This window comes from Manihot esculenta, chromosome 5 (assembly GCF_001659605.2).
Source record: "Manihot esculenta cultivar AM560-2 chromosome 5, M.esculenta_v8, whole genome shotgun sequence".
Lineage (NCBI taxonomy): Eukaryota > Viridiplantae > Streptophyta > Magnoliopsida > Malpighiales > Euphorbiaceae > Manihot > Manihot esculenta.
In genome coordinates, this window is record NC_035165.2 from 6,016,516 (window position 1) to 6,035,192 (window position 18,677).

The window sequence follows — 18,677 nt, forward strand, 5'->3', positions numbered from 1 at the left end:
TAGAAATTGAGAACACAAAAAATAAGGGATATGTTAATAAAAAATACTTTAATATTTTAACGTAACACATATTATATTTTAAATATGAATATAAATTTTCTGAGTTGTTTAATTTAATTTTATTGTTTCAATTATACTTTATTTTTTCAGTGTATATATCTTATTAATGAATAAGTGATATATTAATATCCTGAAATTGAAAGGGTAGGGAAAGGGAAAGCATAAGCGGATGAATAAGGAAAGCATAAGCGGATGATATATTAATATCCTGAAATTATATCTTTTCTCTTCTTTTTTTATTCCATTTTTGAGTTTTCTTTTGCTTGGTTTTCTCATTTATGTTTGGTAGAGGGGATGAATATTAAATTAAGAAAATTAATTAAATTGAATTAATTTAAAATTTTAATTAAATTTTTTATTTATTTATATTTAATTTTTAATTTTAAAATTTTTAATTATTTCAATTTAGTTTGATTTTAATTAAAAAAATTAAACCGAATTGACTGGTGATAATAATATATTATTTTCAATATAAAGAAATTAAATTATATTAAAATTAAAATATTTTAATTAAATTTTAAAATATTAAAATTAAAGTATAAAAAATAAAAAATTTATTAAAAATTAAATTCAATCAAATCGAATCAAATTAAATCTAAAGTCTATTTAATTTAATTTAATTTTTAATTAAAATTAATTTAATTTAAATTTTATAAATACTAAAATTTTAAATTTTAATATATTTAATTCAATTTAATTTTAAAATGAATCGTGTAAATACCTTTCACAAGAAGACTAACTAAAAGTCACGCACTGTTCTTGCTAATCATAATTATTTAAATTTGAATAAATAAATTGTTTTATTAATAAAACAAAATTTTTATAAATTGTAATTATTTTGAATTTAAAATAGACAAATAATTTATATTTTTTGGTATACATCTGGCGACTAGCTAGTAATTTTAATTTACCAAATAAAAATAGAAGCTGCTTTGACCACCTGGAACAGCCTATGTTGACCAAAACAGATAAGTCAAATTACGGAAACAACCTCCGCCGTTGTTCTGGCTGGTCTGTTGCAACCATATACATCACCGCCTAGTAACAATAATTCTCTCCTCCTATTATCCTATATAATTAAACCCCACCATTGTATCACCCTTACCTCATCATTTTCCATCATCACTCTCGATCATTGTCTCCTCTCATTTGCTCCTCGAAACCCTAGAACACAAATTTTAATAATTCTTTTTTAATAAATTACTGAATTCAATTCCTCTCCGATCCCCTAGATTTTCGACCCCTTTCCTTCTCTGGTTGTTTGCTCAATTACGCGAATTTCGTCCAATCAGGGGGGGGGGGCATGGGAAGGATTCTCAGAGAAATTACCAAGCCCTCTTCTTCTTCTTCTTCATCATCTTCATCGGCGTCTAACTCGACGACCACTTCCACGTCGATCACGGAGACCGTGAATGGGTCGCACCAGTTCAAGATCACGGGTTACTCGTTGGCGAAAGGTTTGGGGATCGGGAAATATATTGCGTCGGATACGTTTAATGTAGGGGGTTACTCCTGGGCGATATATTTCTATCCAGATGGGAAGAGCGTCGAGGATAATGCGACTTACGTTTCTCTGTTTATAGCGTTGGCGAGTGAAGGGACCGACGTAAGGGCGCTCTTTGAGCTGACGCTTTTGGATCAGAGTGGGAAGGAGAGACATAAGGTTCATAGCCATTTTGGGAGGACGCTTGAGAGTGGTCCTTACACGCTCAAATATCGTGGCAGCATGTGGTGAGATATCGTGTTATTTTCCTACTTTTTGTAATTTAAGTTAGTTGTTTTGAGCTGATCTATTGATTTACAGTGCTCATGGGATTCAATATTTGTGCTGGATTGTTGAGAGAGCTTCTTTTTATGTCTTCTATTTACTAGAATAGTTGAGACGGTGAAATAGGTGATCGGTTTGTGAGCCTTTGGGATCTTAAGTGTTTTCTGGGTCAATTTTGGTATGCAAAATTGAGGTTACGGCTTTTCTAGTTAATAACGTGATTAATTAGCCAGTTTTGTTTTAATGCGTTATAATTTATATTTGCAAACAAATATATGAAACGTTGACGTAGTGGCAAAACAGCGCTATTGTCTGTGTTGCTACAATCTTTTCATTTATCTAGTATCCGTGTTTTTTAATTTCTTGGGTGTTCCTTTTTTTTTTTTTTTTGGGGGGGGGGGGTGTTAGGGGGTTAGTGTGCGTTGGTTTTTTTCTTTATTTTTTTTATTTTTTTTATACTAAGTAGTTGATGGTCATCTTACATGGATAATACGGCAAGGATTGATTAGGTACAGGTCCATTTTTTAGCCTATGTACACAAAATAGGTGCTATAATGGCTTTAAAATTCACAACTTTGCATGCTTTGTTTAAAATTGTCTGGGGCGATATATTTGTGGGCCGATTGTAATGGTTCAAGTAGTTGATATGATGGCAATTTGACTACTAGTTGACTTATAAGAAACCTCATGGTCGTGTACGTTGTTTCCATAGGCGGATGCAGCTGGCAGCCTGGATAAATTTGCGCTTGGTATAGCAATTCTGTTTTGTTGCGGCAGCATATTATAGTGCATCCAAGTAAACTTTAGTTTTTGAATAAACTGACATATTTATTATCACTAGTGCGTATGTAATTTTAATGGGATTAATTGCTTATGTTGCAGGGGATACAAAAGGTTTTTCAAAAGAACTGTTCTGGAATCGTCAGACTACCTCAAAGAGGATTGCCTTCAAGTTCACTGTAGTGTAGGTGTTGTCAAGTCACACACAGAGGGTCCTAAGACTTACTCTATAGCAGTACCATCTTCTAACATTGGTCAGCATTTTGGACAACTATTGGAAAGTGGAAAGGGAACTGATGTAAAATTTGAAGTTGATGGAGAAGTTTTTGCTGCTCACAAATTGGTACTTGCTGCTCGATCGCCTGTATTCAGGGCTCAACTCTTTGGTCCGATGAAAGATCAAAATACCCAATTAATAAAAGTTGAAGACATGGAGGCTCCAGTTTTTAAGGTTGTATATTTTAACATAATTCACTTGCCTTTAATAACCTCTTCAGTCTCTCTATGTTTTGGGTATCTCTATCATTTTGTTTCGAATTCCATTTGTGCACAATTGAGTCAAACTTTTATTGCTTCAAATATTCAATTAAAAATGTTCTCTTGCATTGAAATTCTTCATGTGTTTTCTTCTTTTATTTCCTTTGGAACTGGATTTACTTTACATATTTGTCATTCCTTGTGCTGTGTTCAAATGGATATTGGACAAATATAACATTGCATTTTTTTAAATTTAGCTTTACCAAGTAGTCAACGAGTGGCCAATTCATTGCAACTTAGCAATTGTACTTGATAACCATACTCACACTGATTTATTGCTTTCTGGTTTCCTTTTCACCTTTCAGGCTTTGCTTCATTTTATTTATTGGGATTCACTACCTGACCTGGAAGAGCTTACTGGTTTGAACACAAAGTGGGCCTCAACTTTGATGTCTCAGCATCTGCTAGCAGCTGCTGATCGGTATGGTTTGGACAGGCTTAGATTGCTTTGTGAGGCCAATCTCTGTGAGGATGTGGCTATAAACACGGTGGCAACTACACTGGCCTTGGCAGAGCAGCACCATTGTTTCCAGTTGAAGGCTGTGTGTCTCAAATTCGTAGCAATGCCAGAAAATCTGAGAGGTGAGCATCTTCTTCAATATACTTAACTCATTAGTGTTGCACTTGCATGAGAGATAAAACTGCAAATATGAATTGATGCCTGATTATCCTACATCTCAGTTTGCATTTCGTTTGACTTTTTTCCCTTTTAGAATCAGTGCTTGATATTTTTGAATAGTAATAATAGTGGTTTTATGTGAACATCTGATTCTGTGTTCTTTTTCCTTTTATTTTATTTTTTTAAATATTTGAGCTCTTATAATAAATGATTTTTCCCTTCTTGGCTGGATATTGCATTATGAATTTATGGTGATGATGTTGATGATAGCAATAGCAGTAATAATATTAATAATAACAAGGGTTACTAAACTATTTGCTCTCTAGGTTTTGCCATTATTGACACTTGCATCTCTTTATTATTGAAAATAGTTTAAACACATCCTCAAGTTTGGTTTCTTCTGCTGATGCGTCCCTCCGTCCTTAAGTCATAATTGCCCTTCCCTCTCCCTCCCTCCTTTGTGACCCACTTACACACGAGCCATTACCAAGAGCAGCCATTCTTACTGGGTCAGGTCTGTACCTCATCAATGGGATGAAATGCAAATGCTCACCCTTCCTTCCTCTTCTTCTGTACACTCATTTCCTTCTTGATATTGCTCTTCCTCGAATTCAATTAAGCCAGCCTCCAAACAAATATTGCACTACAAGAGCTGCTATATTCCATGTCTTTCTTGCTTGCCATACAGGAAGAGCATCAGGGAAGCAATTAAATTCAGTACCAAAAGCCCTTAAAGCTTCTCATATGGTCAAAGGTAAATGAACCTATATTTGATTCTAGTGGGGCAAGCACTTTGAGAAACCAGATTGTTTATATAATACATGGTCCAAGTAGAATCTCATTGGTACTGGCTTCAAAATTGTTACAATGGCTGGTGTTAGTTTGTTCTACTCTTCTAGAACTTACCTCACTTCTTCTCTTCCCTCTGACAGTAAACAAGCAATCCAAACTTTTGTACTGTGCAAGAGATGGGAGGAATTATTCTCTGCAATTTGTATTGCTTGAATGGTTATTAATGCTCTCAATTTCAAACTATTGATCGAAACTTCAAATTTTTGTTGTCCTTATGGTTTAGGAATGAAAGCAAATAGAGATTTTTTTTTTTTTTTTGGGGGGGGGGGATGGGATAGAGAGAGAGAGAGAGAATGCCATGTGGTATTACTGGAACAAAAATTTTCTCTTCATTAGACCAATGTTTATAGCCTTGACTAAATTCGTTAATGCTAGACTATATTGCATGTGCTTTGAGAGGTGGAGTTGTTTTGGTTGCAAGTCCTTTTCAGTGAGGTCTTCATGTTCCTTATATTAGTGTAGAGCCCTGCCTGTATCATGTGAAATTCACATGCAGGTGGGGAACATCTTAAATGGTTAGGAGGCAATCCTGAAATATCTGTATGCATTTCTGTCAAGATAGCTGATGCTCGTCACATTTTTGTTTTTTAGCTGTGATGCAAACGGATGGCTTTGAATATTTGAAGGAAAGCTGCCCTTCCATCCTTACAGAACTCTTGGAATACGTGGCTAGAGTAAGTGAACATTCAGTAATACTATGTAGGCATGGCAATGAAGCTATCCTTGATGGTAGTGACCTGAATGGGAGGCGGGTGAAGCAAAGGCTATAGTGGAAAACTACTAACTTCTTTTCGGTGCATCATCTTTGTAGCAAAAACGAAATTGGAGAAACAAGCTTAGGAGTAGAAATGATTTCCCACTTTGTATGAATTGTAAAACCACTAGATCATAGGGTGTCTATGATGGGCTTTGCTATGTGAAGGTATCCTGTTGTAGTCTCACCTCTTCTTTTATTGCCCTTTAATTTTTGTGACTCGTCACTTTTTGCTTCTTTGTTAGATGACCGATTTGTGCCTTGTCGTTTCTCTGCATTTGTATTCTATATATATTGAATCGATAGCCGAAGTTATTGAAACATTGCATGTTCTATGACTTTAAAGGTTCAATTTGCTTTGCATATATAATGTATATGTGGGCTTTTCGGATTATAGTTGCCTTCAGACCTAAAACGGTTGTCTTCTGGGATTGGAAAGGAATTGGCTATAATTGAAGAAATGGAATTCTCTAGTATTCTTCTTCTTTTTTCTTATTATTATAAGAACAACTCTACTATAAGTCATTACTAGTTTTCAACTTGACTTACTAGTAAATTCAACTTCAAATTGAGAATCATTAAGCTCCTCGTTTCTTCTTAATTGAAATTTCTAAGTTAATAAAAGCAAAATGAAATTATTTTTTTCTCTTTGCTCCTCATAATTTTAATTTAATGTTAACTAAATAGTACTATTACTATATAAAAAAATTCTGGTATTTTCCTTTTCTTTTCCCCCTTTTTCCAGGTTGTCCTTAATCTTTGAAAATTGCTTGAGTGAATTCAAAGATGATAAAATTCTAAAAAAGTGACCGTAACAAATACCTTGCTCAGTTTGCCACGCTATGCTCACACCGGAATCTGGCAAAATTCCAGAAACTCACAATCACAAGTTACTATTATGAAGAATGAGTTGGGCGAAGAATCAACCATCGAGATTAGGGATTTTAGAGAAGTTTTCTGAGCATGCATTCAACAGGATTTGTTAATTAAAATAAATTTTAACCATTTGTTATTTATAAAAAATAAAAATATAAATTATTACAAATACAAAGAATAAATACAATTTAATTAACATTCACCTGTTCAGCTCGATAGTAAATTTATTAAATTAAATTTTAAAAAATTTAATGTTCAAAACTCTAATTCCTTACACTCTTATAAAAAAATATAAATATATTTTTATTAAAACAACCGAATTATTATGATATAATGATAATGCATATTCCTACATATTCAATAAATTTTGAAAAATAAATTCAATTAATTTCTTATATTTTTACTAACACTCAATTTATTTTTTTATTAATTAAATTTTTATATTTTAAGGAGTCAAATAAATGGGTGATTTAATATAATATTATTTCTAATAATAAAAATATTATTAATTTTTTTTAAATTGAAATATAGAAAATCAGTATTTTAATCGATATAAAAATTTTAAAAAGTATATAAAACTAATAAATAATTTTTAAATTATAAAAATAAAATTTTATTATTAAACAAAACAATATTTTATTAAATTAAAATTTATTTAGCTCTAACGAAAATATAGATATTTAATTAGTAAAAATATTGATCATTACATAAAGGTATAATTTAATTGGACTTATTCTAGGGTTATATTAGTAATTTCGATCAACATTGGGGATTTCAAAGTTGAACGCTTCTCCCCTGGGCCGGGAGACGGATTTGCAGCGACCCCGCAGGATTCAGGAAGGAAGAGTCGAAGCAAGGATCCTTGTAGTTTCATTTTCTCTCTCGATTCAATCAGGGAAACATGGTGATCTTTCTTTTCCTCTTATATAGCCATGGATGAATATGAAATCATCTTTCTAACTTTTTGTTTCATTTGTTCCTCACACTTTCTCGCGGGTTTTGGATTATGGCAGCTTTTCTTTTCGTATTTCAAGGACTTGGTGGGCAGGGAAGTGACAGTGGAGCTCAAGAACGATTTGGCAATCAGAGGAACGCTTCACTCTGTCGATCAGTACCTCAATATTAAGCTCGAAAACACTCGGGTTGTCGATCAAGACAAGTACCCCCACATGGTATTTTTCTCCTCTCACTCTTTTCGCCTTCACGAGCTTCATATTTCATGTTCGTTTTCTGTAGCTATTATGTGTTTGAAACTTTAATGTCGATCATTGCTACTCTATGTTCTTGGTATGGGTGGTCAATGGTGGATTTATTTTGGGGAATTAGGGTTTACTGGTTTAGGGTTTTCTGGGGTTGGAGGTTGTTGTAATGTTGTTATGTATAAGCCCTGTAAAGCCTCTTATCGTAATTCTTATTATGGCATTAATATCGGCAGTGAAAATGATGTCCAAGTTTAGCGTTCAGCTTTAAGGTTTGTTATTTTTGCGTTTGGGATATATATTATCGCGTCATGTGATTTCTGAATGATTTACTAATGAAGTTGAGTTTTGATGATAGATGTTTTAATATCAAATTTATCTTTCTCAGTTTCTTCCTCTGATTAAAATTACTTTTAACTATTATAGGGAATTTGGTGCTTTGGCCTTTGTGATTCTCTTTAGCAACATGGTGATGGGATATTGTTGGAGTTTCCAGTAACTGATCTGAAGATGAATATCAGTTTGGTATATAATTTGAATGATGATATGGCCTCAATTTAATCAATGAGTTATAAGAATCACAGTAGCAGTGGTCGAAGTTTCGGAATAGAGTGTCAAATGTAATTTTTGTATGGGCAATTTATGTCTCTATTGGAACTTCTTTTGGTGGTCTTGACACTGGGAGCATAACTATACACCCACTGTTGTGCTTGTTTCCTGGTGCATTATCTAGAATGTTTAAAACAAATCTTAAAAGAAAATGGTTTCGATGCCCGTCCAACAAGTTTCTTGAACAATACCTTTTTTCCTTTATCCTGTATATCTTTTTTGCTGGGACTGGGAGTCCCAACACTCTCTGTGAGGATGGGTTCATGTATTCGTACATAAATGTTATCAGATAAATGCTTGAATCTGTCCATCATTTTAAATTAACATCATATGTCTGAATCACAGACTTATTACACACTTCTGTGTGTTGCCATCTTTCATGATTGTGCTCAACTTGTTTATTATTATCATCATTTTTCTGCTTTGTGTTTATATTTTGGTTTAGTCATGCTGTTCATCGGCCTAGCAGTTAGTTCTCCAAAACCACTTGCAGACATGGGAACATATAGTTAATAGTTTTTTGTGTTGGGTCACAGCCCTAGTTGCTAGTGTATCTTCCCCTCCCCCTCCTCCTACTTCTTTTATTCATCCCTCTTCTTCTCCTGAATGAATTTTGCCATTATGTTCAATTGCAGCTCTCAGTCAGAAACTGTTTCATTAGAGGATCTGTTGTTAGATATGTTCAATTGCCTCCGGAGGGTGTTGACATAGATTTGCTCCATGATGCAACAAGAAGAGAAGCTCGGGGTGGGTGAGATTCAATTGAAACTGTTGAACTGATTGGTATGAAGGTCTGATGTAATGTAGTCTAAAGAAGCTGTTTTGACATTCTAGATGTTGGATGTTTGTCCTGGCGACAAGTTCATTAAAATTGAAGCTCACTTCTATAGAGTGGAGCAAATTGCTATTGGGTTCGTGTATGACAATGTAATTGCTTAAGAAAATTGTTTACACACCAAGTAAAATGGTTCCAAATTGTATTGGCGGCAAAAGAAGCTTAATGATTGTGTTGCATCTTGGGGCAAGTATTGATCTCACTCTGGAAAGTTGATGTATGGTTGTAGCACTTTTGCATGGAGATGGAAAAAAAAAAGCAATAAGTTCATATTTAGCCCTGTATCTTTCACCAAGGATCAAATAAGCCCATTTTTACTTTTTTTTTTTTTGGGTTAAATAAGTTCATATTAAGTCATATCATATTAAAATATCAAGTTTTTAATAGTAAGATATAATTTCTATAATTTTTAAATATTATTTTTAATTAAAATAATATTAAATAATAATAATAATAAAAAATTCAGTTTGATTGCTATTATAGATTGAGCTTCATGAGATCAATATATAGAAATTAAATCATTAAACTTTACAAACTGAAAAATACAAATATTTATTTTAATATAACATAAGAAGGAAAAAGTAATCTATTTTTGTAATTTATGTTTCTATACAAAATTATTTACTGAATTTAAAAATTTTGTGCATCCTCTTCTTCCTTTTCTCCTCATCTTCCTCCTCCTCCTTCTTCTTTTTCTTCTTCTCCTTTTCCTTCTTTTCCCGATCATTTCTCCTCCTTCTCCTTCTCCTCCTCCTCCTTCTTCTCCTCCTTCTCCTTCTCCTTCTGTGTAAAGAGTAGTTTAGTCATTTCCATTAAAATAAACAGAAGGTTAACTGAAAATTTGACGGTAGAAATTATTTTGCAGTTTTTTTAAATGTGAAGGATTAAATTGAAGGTTTTTTAAAATAAAAAGACGAAAGGTTATATTTCACTAAATTAGAGGGATTAAATTGCAGTTTACCCTTTTATTAATATATAACTTAATTTTTATAAATGTGTAACTTTTAACTTTTTCTATGAAGGCGTTTTGACTTTTCAAATGTTAAATAATAATAATTTTATAAAATTTAATAATTTAATAGTTAAAGGTTATAAAATGCAAGAGTTTAGTATTCTTTAATAAAAATTAGGTTTAAATGTAAATAAAATAATTTTTTTTAATATAAAAGTTAAATGTTATACGATGTTATTAACCTTTAAATAAAATATTAATATGTATTTGTAAAGGTAAACATATAAAATTTTTCATCAAACTTTAAATAAAAAAAGTAAGTTGATATCATCATTAATATTTAATATTCAATTTTTATAAAAACACAATTATTTAACTTTTAACGTTTATAAATACATTTATAAAATTTTTAATTTTTATAGATACATTAATACATTTTACAAATTTTATAAATACATTTATATAATATTAATCATAAAAAAAAATTGCTTACTCATGATGAGATCATCGAATGGATTGAATTAGAGTGAATAATATTCGGTTCAAATAAAAAAAATTAAGCGAATTGAATTAATTTAAAATTTTAATTCAATTTTTTATTCATTTATGTTTAATTCGATTTTTAATTTCAAAATTTTCGATTATTTCAGTTCGGTTTAATTTTGATTAGAAATAAAAATTAAAAAAATCAAACCAAACCGATTAGTAATAATATTATATTATTTTCAATAATATTGAGAGATTACATTATATTAAAATTAAAACATTTCAATTAAATTTTAAAATATTAAAAATAAAATATAAAAATAAAAAAATATTAAAAATCTAAACTGATCAAATTGAATTGAATTAAATCGAATCAGATCGATTTGATTCAATTTAATTTCTGACTAAAATCAATTAGATCAATTTTCATAAATATTAAAATTTTAATTTTCAATTTATTCGGTTAAATTTGTTTTAAACTAAACAGATCGAATGCTAATTCTTAAATTGTAAGGTTAACGTTTTATGAAATTAGTTAATTGTAAAATTTGTGAAGGCTTTTATTAATTTAGGGTTGAAAATAATAAAAAAAAATGTCAATTTAAGATTAATAATAAAATATTTATAAATTTAGAGTTCAATCAACATGAAACGGATGACAAGTCATTATTTTTTTTTATTTTTAAAAATAATCTGACGCGAAAGTGTGATTTAATTTTTTAATTATTAAAATATTATAATTATATTAATTAATTAATATATTATTTTTATATTATATTAATTTAATAATTTTATTTATATTATATATTTTTATTATAATAAATTTTTTATAATATATTTTATTAATTTTAATATATTATTATAATAATATTGTAATTAAATAATACTAATTATAAATTTATTTACCTTTTATTAAATACATGTACAAAAGTACTAAATTAAATAATTAATAAAAAAATAAAAAAATAAAAATAAATATTTAAAATTATAAAAATTAAATTATTTTCTATTAGATTCTTATTGTACCATCCTATATAATTATAAAATAATATTAATTTTATAATACTGAATATAATCACAAAATAACATTAATTTTATAATATTATATATAATAAGAGAATTAGTAATATTTTTAATTTAAATATTAATAATAAAATATATTAAATATTAATATATAAAATATATTAATATATAAAATTATAGAATAAAATTATATTGTAATTAAATGTTATAGGTAATTATTCAATTGTTTATAATTTATAAAAATAATAAATTTAATTAATTTATTATGTGATTAAATTAATTAATTTATTTATATTTAATAAATTATAAATAATTCAATATTTTTATATAATGTTTAATAGCAAAATAATATAATAATTTTAAAAATTTTATGTGGATTACTGAATTATTTATAATTTATGAAAGAAATAAATAAATAAATAAAATAATTAATTCAGTATATAAAATAATATTATAATTTTAAATATTTTTATATGCAGTCTCTTTATTATTAATTTTTATAGTATTATTATATATTAAAAATATTTTTATAAAATATAATAATTATTTATAATTTAATTTTAATAATTTATAGAATTATAAAATAATATTATTATGTAATTAAATTTATATAAAATTATTGGTAATTTACACTATTATTATATTAATCTATTAAAATAATAAAAATTTTATTATTGAACTAATATATACAATATCATTAAATTATTTTTATATATCTAATTTCAACCCAATTATTTCTATACCTCTCATCGCAATATAATATTAATTTTATGATATTTAAATTATATAATATAAATAATTTTTATTTAAATATTAATAATAAAATATATTAAATATTAATATATTAAAATTATAAAAATATAATATAAATAATATTATTAAATTAATATAATATAAATATATTATTATAATATATTAATAATTAAACAACCATTTTAAAAAATAAAAAAGAAAATAATGGTTCCGGTTAAACCCAAATTTATAAATATTTTATTTTTATTTTAAATTCATAATTTTTTTATTTTTAATTCTAAATTAACAAAAAAATCCCGATTAGAAATAAGACTAAAAAAATCTCAATTTTTATTTTATTTTTTATAGTTCATGAATTAAATTAATAGTATAATTTCATATTTTTATATTTGATGTTACATTTTTTATCAGAAATTAATAAAATTACTATATTATTTTGTCACATTTGAACTTTTAAAATTGAGAATATAATGGGTTATAATTTAAAAAGTTAAAATTTAATTATTTTTAAAATTTAGAATACAATTAGAAATTTTTTAAAGATTAATTTTTTATCATTTCTCCTAATATTATTATAAATATTTTTAATTTTATCAATGATTTAATATATTAATTTTATTTTAATTTAATTCTAAATTAACCTATTTTTTAAATAATTTTTTTCTAGTGATATTAATTATTATTTTAATTTAGAAAATTATATATTTAACAATATGATTAAAAGTGAAAAAATTATTATTTTAAAAAAATATATTAAAAATAATTATAACTATTTTATTATTTTATATTTTTAAAAATAAATTATATAAAATATTTTAAATTAATTTTATATTTTCAATTATGAAATATAATTAATATATATTATTGTTCATACATTTTTTTGAAACTATAATAATAATTAGTATGAATGAATTAAATTAAAATAAATTGATATATTAAATTATTAATAAAATTAAAAAATTTATAATAATAATGTAAATTATTTTTTAATATTATAAATTTTAAGTTTAAAAAATAATAAAAAATTTTAATTTTTTAAAAAATTTATAATCACACTCTAAATTTTAAAATTTATTAATTAAACCCAAAACCTATAAATCATAACTAATTGTACTATAAATTAATTTTACTGATACTGTTAAACGATATGATAATTTTATTAATTTATAATAAAAATGTAATATTAAAATATAATTAAAATAAATATAAAAATATAAAATTTAATTAATGAATCATAACAGATAAAATATAATTATAAAAATAAAAAAAATTCTTTTTGTCCTTACTAATATTAGGATAACTTTGTTTGAGTCAAATTATGCATTCTAATTCATTTACAAATATTTGAAATAAAAATTTTAAAAAAATCCAATTATTTTTTTATGAATTTCTTAACTTAGAAATTTTCATTTTAAAAAATTAAAATTATATATTATAATAATCTATTTGAATTATTTCCTAAGATATCATATAGTTCGCCACAAACCAAACTTTAGAAATTCCTGTCTCCTTCCAAGTAAGGGTGTTGCGCTCTCCTTCCAAGGAGGGGTGTTGCTGTCTCCTTCAGGTCTCCTTCCAAGTAGAACTTCCAGTCTCCTTTCCAAGTCCCGGCTGTGTTCAGTCCCTGTGAATCCTTCGGCTTAACTTTTCCTATTGATCAAGAAAAAAAATACCCCACTGATTTTAGCGGATTTCAGCTACATGGATTCCGATTCTTACCCACCAACAAAAGCCCTAACCACAAGGTTCTTCCCTCTGTCTCTCTGTGTGTTGCTGCTTGGTTTGAAGGGAAAATGTGGAAAAGGAATGAATTTTACTTCTCGTTTTCGCTGTATTTGCGCGTGTACTGTATACAATTCCCTGGAATAATGATCATTTTAGGCCTCCTCTATATTCTACTCAAGTGTAGTTGTTTCTACTAATCCAAGTAGACTAACCTTGGCGAGTACCATAATAGTAACTTACATTTAGAGTGTAAAATCAATTGCAGACATGCCTGTATTAGAGTAATATCACGATGTGATAGAAAATTGCTGAACATATCATTATGCATTGTCAATAATACATATCCATCCATCAGGAAATTTCCAGAATTTTCCATATGGAATTTCAGACGAATTTCTTTGCAGAAAGACATATACCTTCCGTTTAGCATGATTCATTTTACAATAAAAGATATCAAATGAATTCTTGCAAGATTTCTACTTCTCTTAAAATGATTTTTTTTTAAAGATAAAAAGAATTGTATTCTTTCATTCCATATAAGATAATTGTTAGAAAAGAAATCAATTGAATTGAATTCTTATAAAATTTTTTATTCCAAACAGAGGATAATTTTTTAAAAAAAACAGAGGGATAATGCTTAGTTGCATATTTTGTTATTACTTGTTATATTAATCAATAAACTATATGACTGACCAACTTCAGTTTCCAGTATATAAAATTGGCATTATTGTTTTGGATTCTAGAGTGATGAGTAGATATCTTGGTCTGATTTAAATAGGATAATTGAAAATAATGTATTTGTTTGCAGGTACAAATGTTATGCATGCTACAAGCAATATAAGAAAAAGGAACATCTTGTTGAACACATGAAGATCTCGTACCACTCAGCTCATCAGCCCAGATGTGCAGTTTGTCAGAAACACTGCAAATCTTTTGAATCTCTGAGAGAACATCTTACAGGTGTGGTTCTATTCCATGTTTATCCTGCTGTATCTGTTAATAAGTTGATTATTTTGGCTTATACTCTTATCGTTTAGGTCCGCTGGCAAAAACAAATTGTTTGGGTATTTTCTCGGACCGAGGTTGTGATCTTTGCTTGGAAGTTTTTGATAGCCCTTCTTCTCTTAACAAGCACAGGGAAATGTGTTGCCTTTCTGCACCTGCTTCCCTTGTAAGTGGATTGTTAAGATTTGAAGGATTCCTTGAAGAAATTAAGAAACCAATCTTTTTATATTGCTTCTAGTTTATTTTTCTCTTTTAAGGGGTCAATTAGTGAAGGTTATCATCATCACTTGCTTTTAGGTGCATAAATTTGGAACTTTCTGTTGTTTATTGTAGGCAACTGAGATACCAACTTGCACAGAATCACAGATTTATGTTTCAGGATCAATTGATGAATCTTATGCTTGCAAAGGTGGTGAAGCTGTTGCTATTGACTGTGAAATGGTTGGTGGTGGAAGTGATGGATCACTTGATCTTTGTGCTAGGGTGTGCCTTCTTGATGAAGATGAAAACATAATTTTCCACTCGTACGTTCAACCTCAAATTCCTGTAACCAACTACAGGTACTTTTAAAATCCTATGTTATCATTTAATTCTTCAAAATACAGAAAGCATTATTAGGTATATTGTCATTCACATCTATTCAAATGTTTCAGATATGAAGTAACTGGGTTAACTGAAAAACATCTAAGAGATGCCATGCCGCTTAAGGAAGTGCAAAATAAAATATTAGAAATTTTGTACAATGGGGAATCTATTGGAAAACTAAGGTTGAGTGGTGGAAATGCAAGGCTTCTTGTCGGTCATTCACTGGACCATGATTTGGATTGTTTGAGAATGTTCTATCCTGATCATCTGTTGAGGTACATTTATATTAGATAGACTGACATGATATAAGATTAGCTCATTTAATGTTCCATGATGATGAAGTTATTTTGGATGAATCCTTATGGTACTTGATACATATTATACATATCTCCATTTGGCAAAAATCAATTTGCCCATTTCTGGGGGGAAGGAATCCTAAGATATTACCATCAGTGACCTTGTCTGGGACTTGGTTAATATCATAGACATTTTACTGGTATGTAACCAAGTCATGTTTCCTCACATTAATTGGATACAGTATCTTTTCTTTGTGTATCAAGCATCACTGGGATTCTGGAATTGATGATTTTGCAATGACTGTTTTCTAGTGTAATAACTGTCCAATATCCTTTCAGAAATATGTGGACATTCCTAATTGCTTATGTGATTATATTATCATAAGGGCAGTTCTTTGAGGCATTAAACACCTTCCCATCAGCGGCTGGCAATCTTTAGAATCATCAGAATAGTTCACTATTTTTTGGCAAGTCTTATATGAGCAATCATAATGAGTTTGTCTTGGTACTTGCAAACTAAAAATTGATTGTTGTTAACGTAAATACTGAGGAGCTCTATTGAGTAAATAAATAGAGGAAATAAAGTAAACAGGTTTAGTAAAGTTCTATTGATAGATTTTCTTCCTTCAGATATTTATATCTGGAACAAATAATTTGTACTATTCAATATAATTCTTTTTTTGGTGTGCTCTCCCCAGTTTTACATACTTTAGCAGTGTTACACTTTCCGCCAGTTGACCAAAAGAGTCTTGATCTTTGTGTGGTTTTTCAGTTTTGGCCCAACCAGTTAAACTTTAATTGGTTTTATTGTGTCTAATATAGTGAGGTTATTTGAAATGTGTATTTAGGAAGCTCGGCTGCTAAAATTTACTTATTTTCTGTATGGTATTAAATTTTGATCATTTAGGGATACAGCAAAATACCGTCCTTTGATGAAGACTAATCTGGTTAGCCACTCACTGAAGTACCTTGTGCAAACCTATCTAGGGTAAGTCACTCATCCTTTCTGGTTTATTGCTCATGCTGATGTTGAATTACTCTACAATGTTTATGCATTTATTTTTTGCTCTTCTTCTTTTTCCCGATTCCTTTTATTATTACCTATTTGAATTCCTCTGCGCTATCTATATTGCTGTTTCTTTTTTTGGAAGTCAAATGCTTGAAATGACATACTTTAACTCTTTGTTATACACTCTGATTTTACAATGCAGATTTTATGCCTTTTAGGATTATCCATTCCAGTGGAATGTTTTGCATTATGATGATGCTTAAAAGAATGAAGTAACATGTTCATATACATTACAATACTAAATGTTTGTGGTCCCAGAATTTGTTTAAGAGACCAACAAGTTTTCTAAACTTGTAGTGGAAAAGACTGGAACAATATCCAAACAGGAATTTTGGGGAAGTCGGTTGAAGTAGAGTTTAAGATTTGGCAAAAAAGACTTTTATGTCTTCTTTTTTTTTTTTATTGTGGAAGTGGTGGGTGTGTTGGGTAAGTCTCTTCCTCTTTGATGCTGTTCTTCTTTGACATGAGAGGATAGATTACCTAAAATCACATATTTCTTCTGCTTGCAGCTAACAGATGTAACTTTAGCTGAATTTGACAAACATCATATTCTTCCATTTACTTAAGGCCACTCTGACAAGTGACAAAACATCATACTTACTACAAGACAACATGCTTACTTTTACCTTTTTTCACTGTTACACGGGCCTTGACTATGTAATCTACCAGAAAAAAAAGCCATCCGCTTGTCATAACAAAATTTCTGCTTCACAGATATAATATTCAGACAGGGGTACATGATCCTTATGAAGACTGTGTGTCAGTGATGAGACTTTACAAGAGAATGCGTGCCCAAAATCATCATGTTGAAGGTTCAGGGATACAAAGTATATGTGGTGGTTTTGACTTCTGGAAACCCAAGGAACTTGAGAAGATGACTCCAGAGAAGCTATATGAGATCTCAAGATCAAACTACAGATGTTGGTGCCTGGACTTAAAAGGCCAGCAACCCGGCTTAATATAGATCTTCTGAACAAGTAGAAAAATTGAGAGGTAATGCCATTATTTTCCTGCTTTGCTACATGCATTATGGATAAGGTCACATACCCCAATCATTATTAAAATTTCAGAACACTTGTTACACCCTTGCTGAACATTACATCCTCGTGTTCAGACCATAAACTTTCTTCATTGACATTTGAAGAGGTTTGTATAAATCAATCATTGACTGGCCAGTCTGCCCCTCACAGAGCCTCAGTTCTTTCCATGTTAATGATGTATATTGTTGTCTTTATATTTTGGATTTCTTTATTAGATCTCATTTTTACATTCTCAGCGCAATAGTGATTGTATATTATATACATTTTGTAGGTTCAACAGCTGTAAATGGGATCCTGCAGTTCTTTCTCGCCTTTTGGTTTTTGAGGAGTCTGCCAAGCTATGGTGGCTATTTTTGGCTGCTCACAGGTTATAAACATGACGTCTAAGATTTGAAATAGTTTCTTAAAATTAATTATTGATCAGTATGGGTGTCTGGGTGGAGAAGAAAATCTTGGTCCCAAGAGTTTCTGTACAGTTTCATAGATATAATAGTATATATCTTTGATATTATAACTTATTTTAATGAAATTTTATGGTCATGTAATGTTTTCTTTCACCGCTGATTTTATTTTGTCAGACTAATACAAAGAAGAGTTATTCTGCAAAAAAAAAAAAAAAGGTAATAAGGTAACAAACGGTTTCTCCATAGAAGAGGAACAGTCTTCTTCTCTCTCTTCCAGGTTCTTAGCCAACAAGGCTTTTTCCGGATTAAACCTTGTGCGGTGGACTGGACTTTAGGGGCAGGATTTGTAAAGTTGGTGGACCAATTTGCTTTCTCTCTCTCACTCTCTCTCTGTTTTTTTTTTCTTTTCGACTTTTGAAAAACCAAAAGACTTGGAAAAAGCCAATGGCG

The 18,677-nt window shown here is 29.1% G+C and overlaps 3 protein-coding genes across 5 annotated transcripts; all 3 read left to right on the top strand.

Moving 5' to 3' along the window:
* The first annotated feature begins 1,155 nt into the window (after positions 1–1,155).
* Positions 1,156–5,722, top strand: LOC110615017 (BTB/POZ and MATH domain-containing protein 2). Its single transcript, XM_021756719.2, has 4 exons — positions 1,156–1,791; positions 2,711–3,059; positions 3,451–3,727; positions 5,208–5,722. Exons 1-4 carry the CDS (start codon positions 1,364–1,366, stop codon positions 5,384–5,386), a joined length of 1,233 nt encoding a protein of 410 aa, XP_021612411.1. The 5' UTR covers positions 1,156–1,363; the 3' UTR covers positions 5,387–5,722.
* A 1,274-nt stretch (positions 5,723–6,996) lies between these two features.
* LOC110615018 (sm-like protein LSM2) lies at positions 6,997–9,079 on the top strand. Its single transcript, XM_021756721.2, has 3 exons — positions 6,997–7,150; positions 7,260–7,418; positions 8,690–9,079. Exons 1-3 carry the CDS (start codon positions 7,148–7,150, stop codon positions 8,807–8,809), a joined length of 282 nt encoding a protein of 93 aa, XP_021612413.1. The 5' UTR covers positions 6,997–7,147; the 3' UTR covers positions 8,810–9,079.
* Positions 9,080–13,656: 4,577 nt separating this feature from the next.
* LOC110614820 (RNA exonuclease 4) lies at positions 13,657–18,379 on the top strand. Of its 3 annotated transcripts, XM_021756492.2 has the most exons (8): positions 13,659–13,848; positions 14,637–14,788; positions 14,866–14,999; positions 15,167–15,393; positions 15,487–15,693; positions 16,622–16,702; positions 17,498–17,776; positions 18,095–18,379. In XM_021756492.2, exons 1-7 carry the CDS (start codon positions 13,805–13,807, stop codon positions 17,745–17,747), a joined length of 1,095 nt encoding a protein of 364 aa, XP_021612184.1. In that variant the 5' UTR covers positions 13,659–13,804; the 3' UTR covers positions 17,748–17,776; positions 18,095–18,379. The 3 variants fall into 3 exon arrangements, with proteins under 3 accessions (XP_021612187.1, XP_021612186.1, XP_021612184.1); XM_021756495.2 differs by lacking the exon at positions 18,095–18,379 and having other exon boundaries at positions 13,657–13,848; positions 17,293–17,640; XM_021756494.2 differs by lacking the exon at positions 15,487–15,693 and having other exon boundaries at positions 13,658–13,848.
* The last annotated feature ends 298 nt before the right edge of the window (positions 18,380–18,677 follow it).

What these genes read in the sequence shown, in the direction of transcription:
- LOC110615017 (XM_021756719.2), top strand. Translation starts at nt 1,364, where the DNA reads ATGGGAAGGATTCTCAGAGAAATTACCAAGCCCTCTTCTTCTTCTTCT. An exon ending in TGGAGGCTCCAGTTTTTAAG is followed by an intron (nt 3,060 to 3,450) that starts GTTGTATATTTT and finishes TTCACCTTTCAG; the next exon opens with GCTTTGCTTCATTTTATTTA. An exon ending in AATGCCAGAAAATCTGAGAG is followed by an intron (nt 3,728 to 5,207) that starts GTGAGCATCTTC and finishes TTTGTTTTTTAG; the next exon opens with CTGTGATGCAAACGGATGGC.
- LOC110615018 (XM_021756721.2), top strand. An exon ending in AAGACAAGTACCCCCACATG is followed by an intron (nt 7,419 to 8,689) that starts GTATTTTTCTCC and finishes GTTCAATTGCAG; the next exon opens with CTCTCAGTCAGAAACTGTTT.
- LOC110614820 (XM_021756492.2), top strand. Translation starts at nt 13,805, where the DNA reads ATGGATTCCGATTCTTACCCACCAACAAAAGCCCTAACCACAAG. An exon ending in TCTGAGAGAACATCTTACAG is followed by an intron (nt 14,789 to 14,865) that starts GTGTGGTTCTAT and finishes CTTATCGTTTAG; the next exon opens with GTCCGCTGGCAAAAACAAAT. An exon ending in TTTCTGCACCTGCTTCCCTT is followed by an intron (nt 15,000 to 15,166) that starts GTAAGTGGATTG and finishes TGTTTATTGTAG; the next exon opens with GCAACTGAGATACCAACTTG.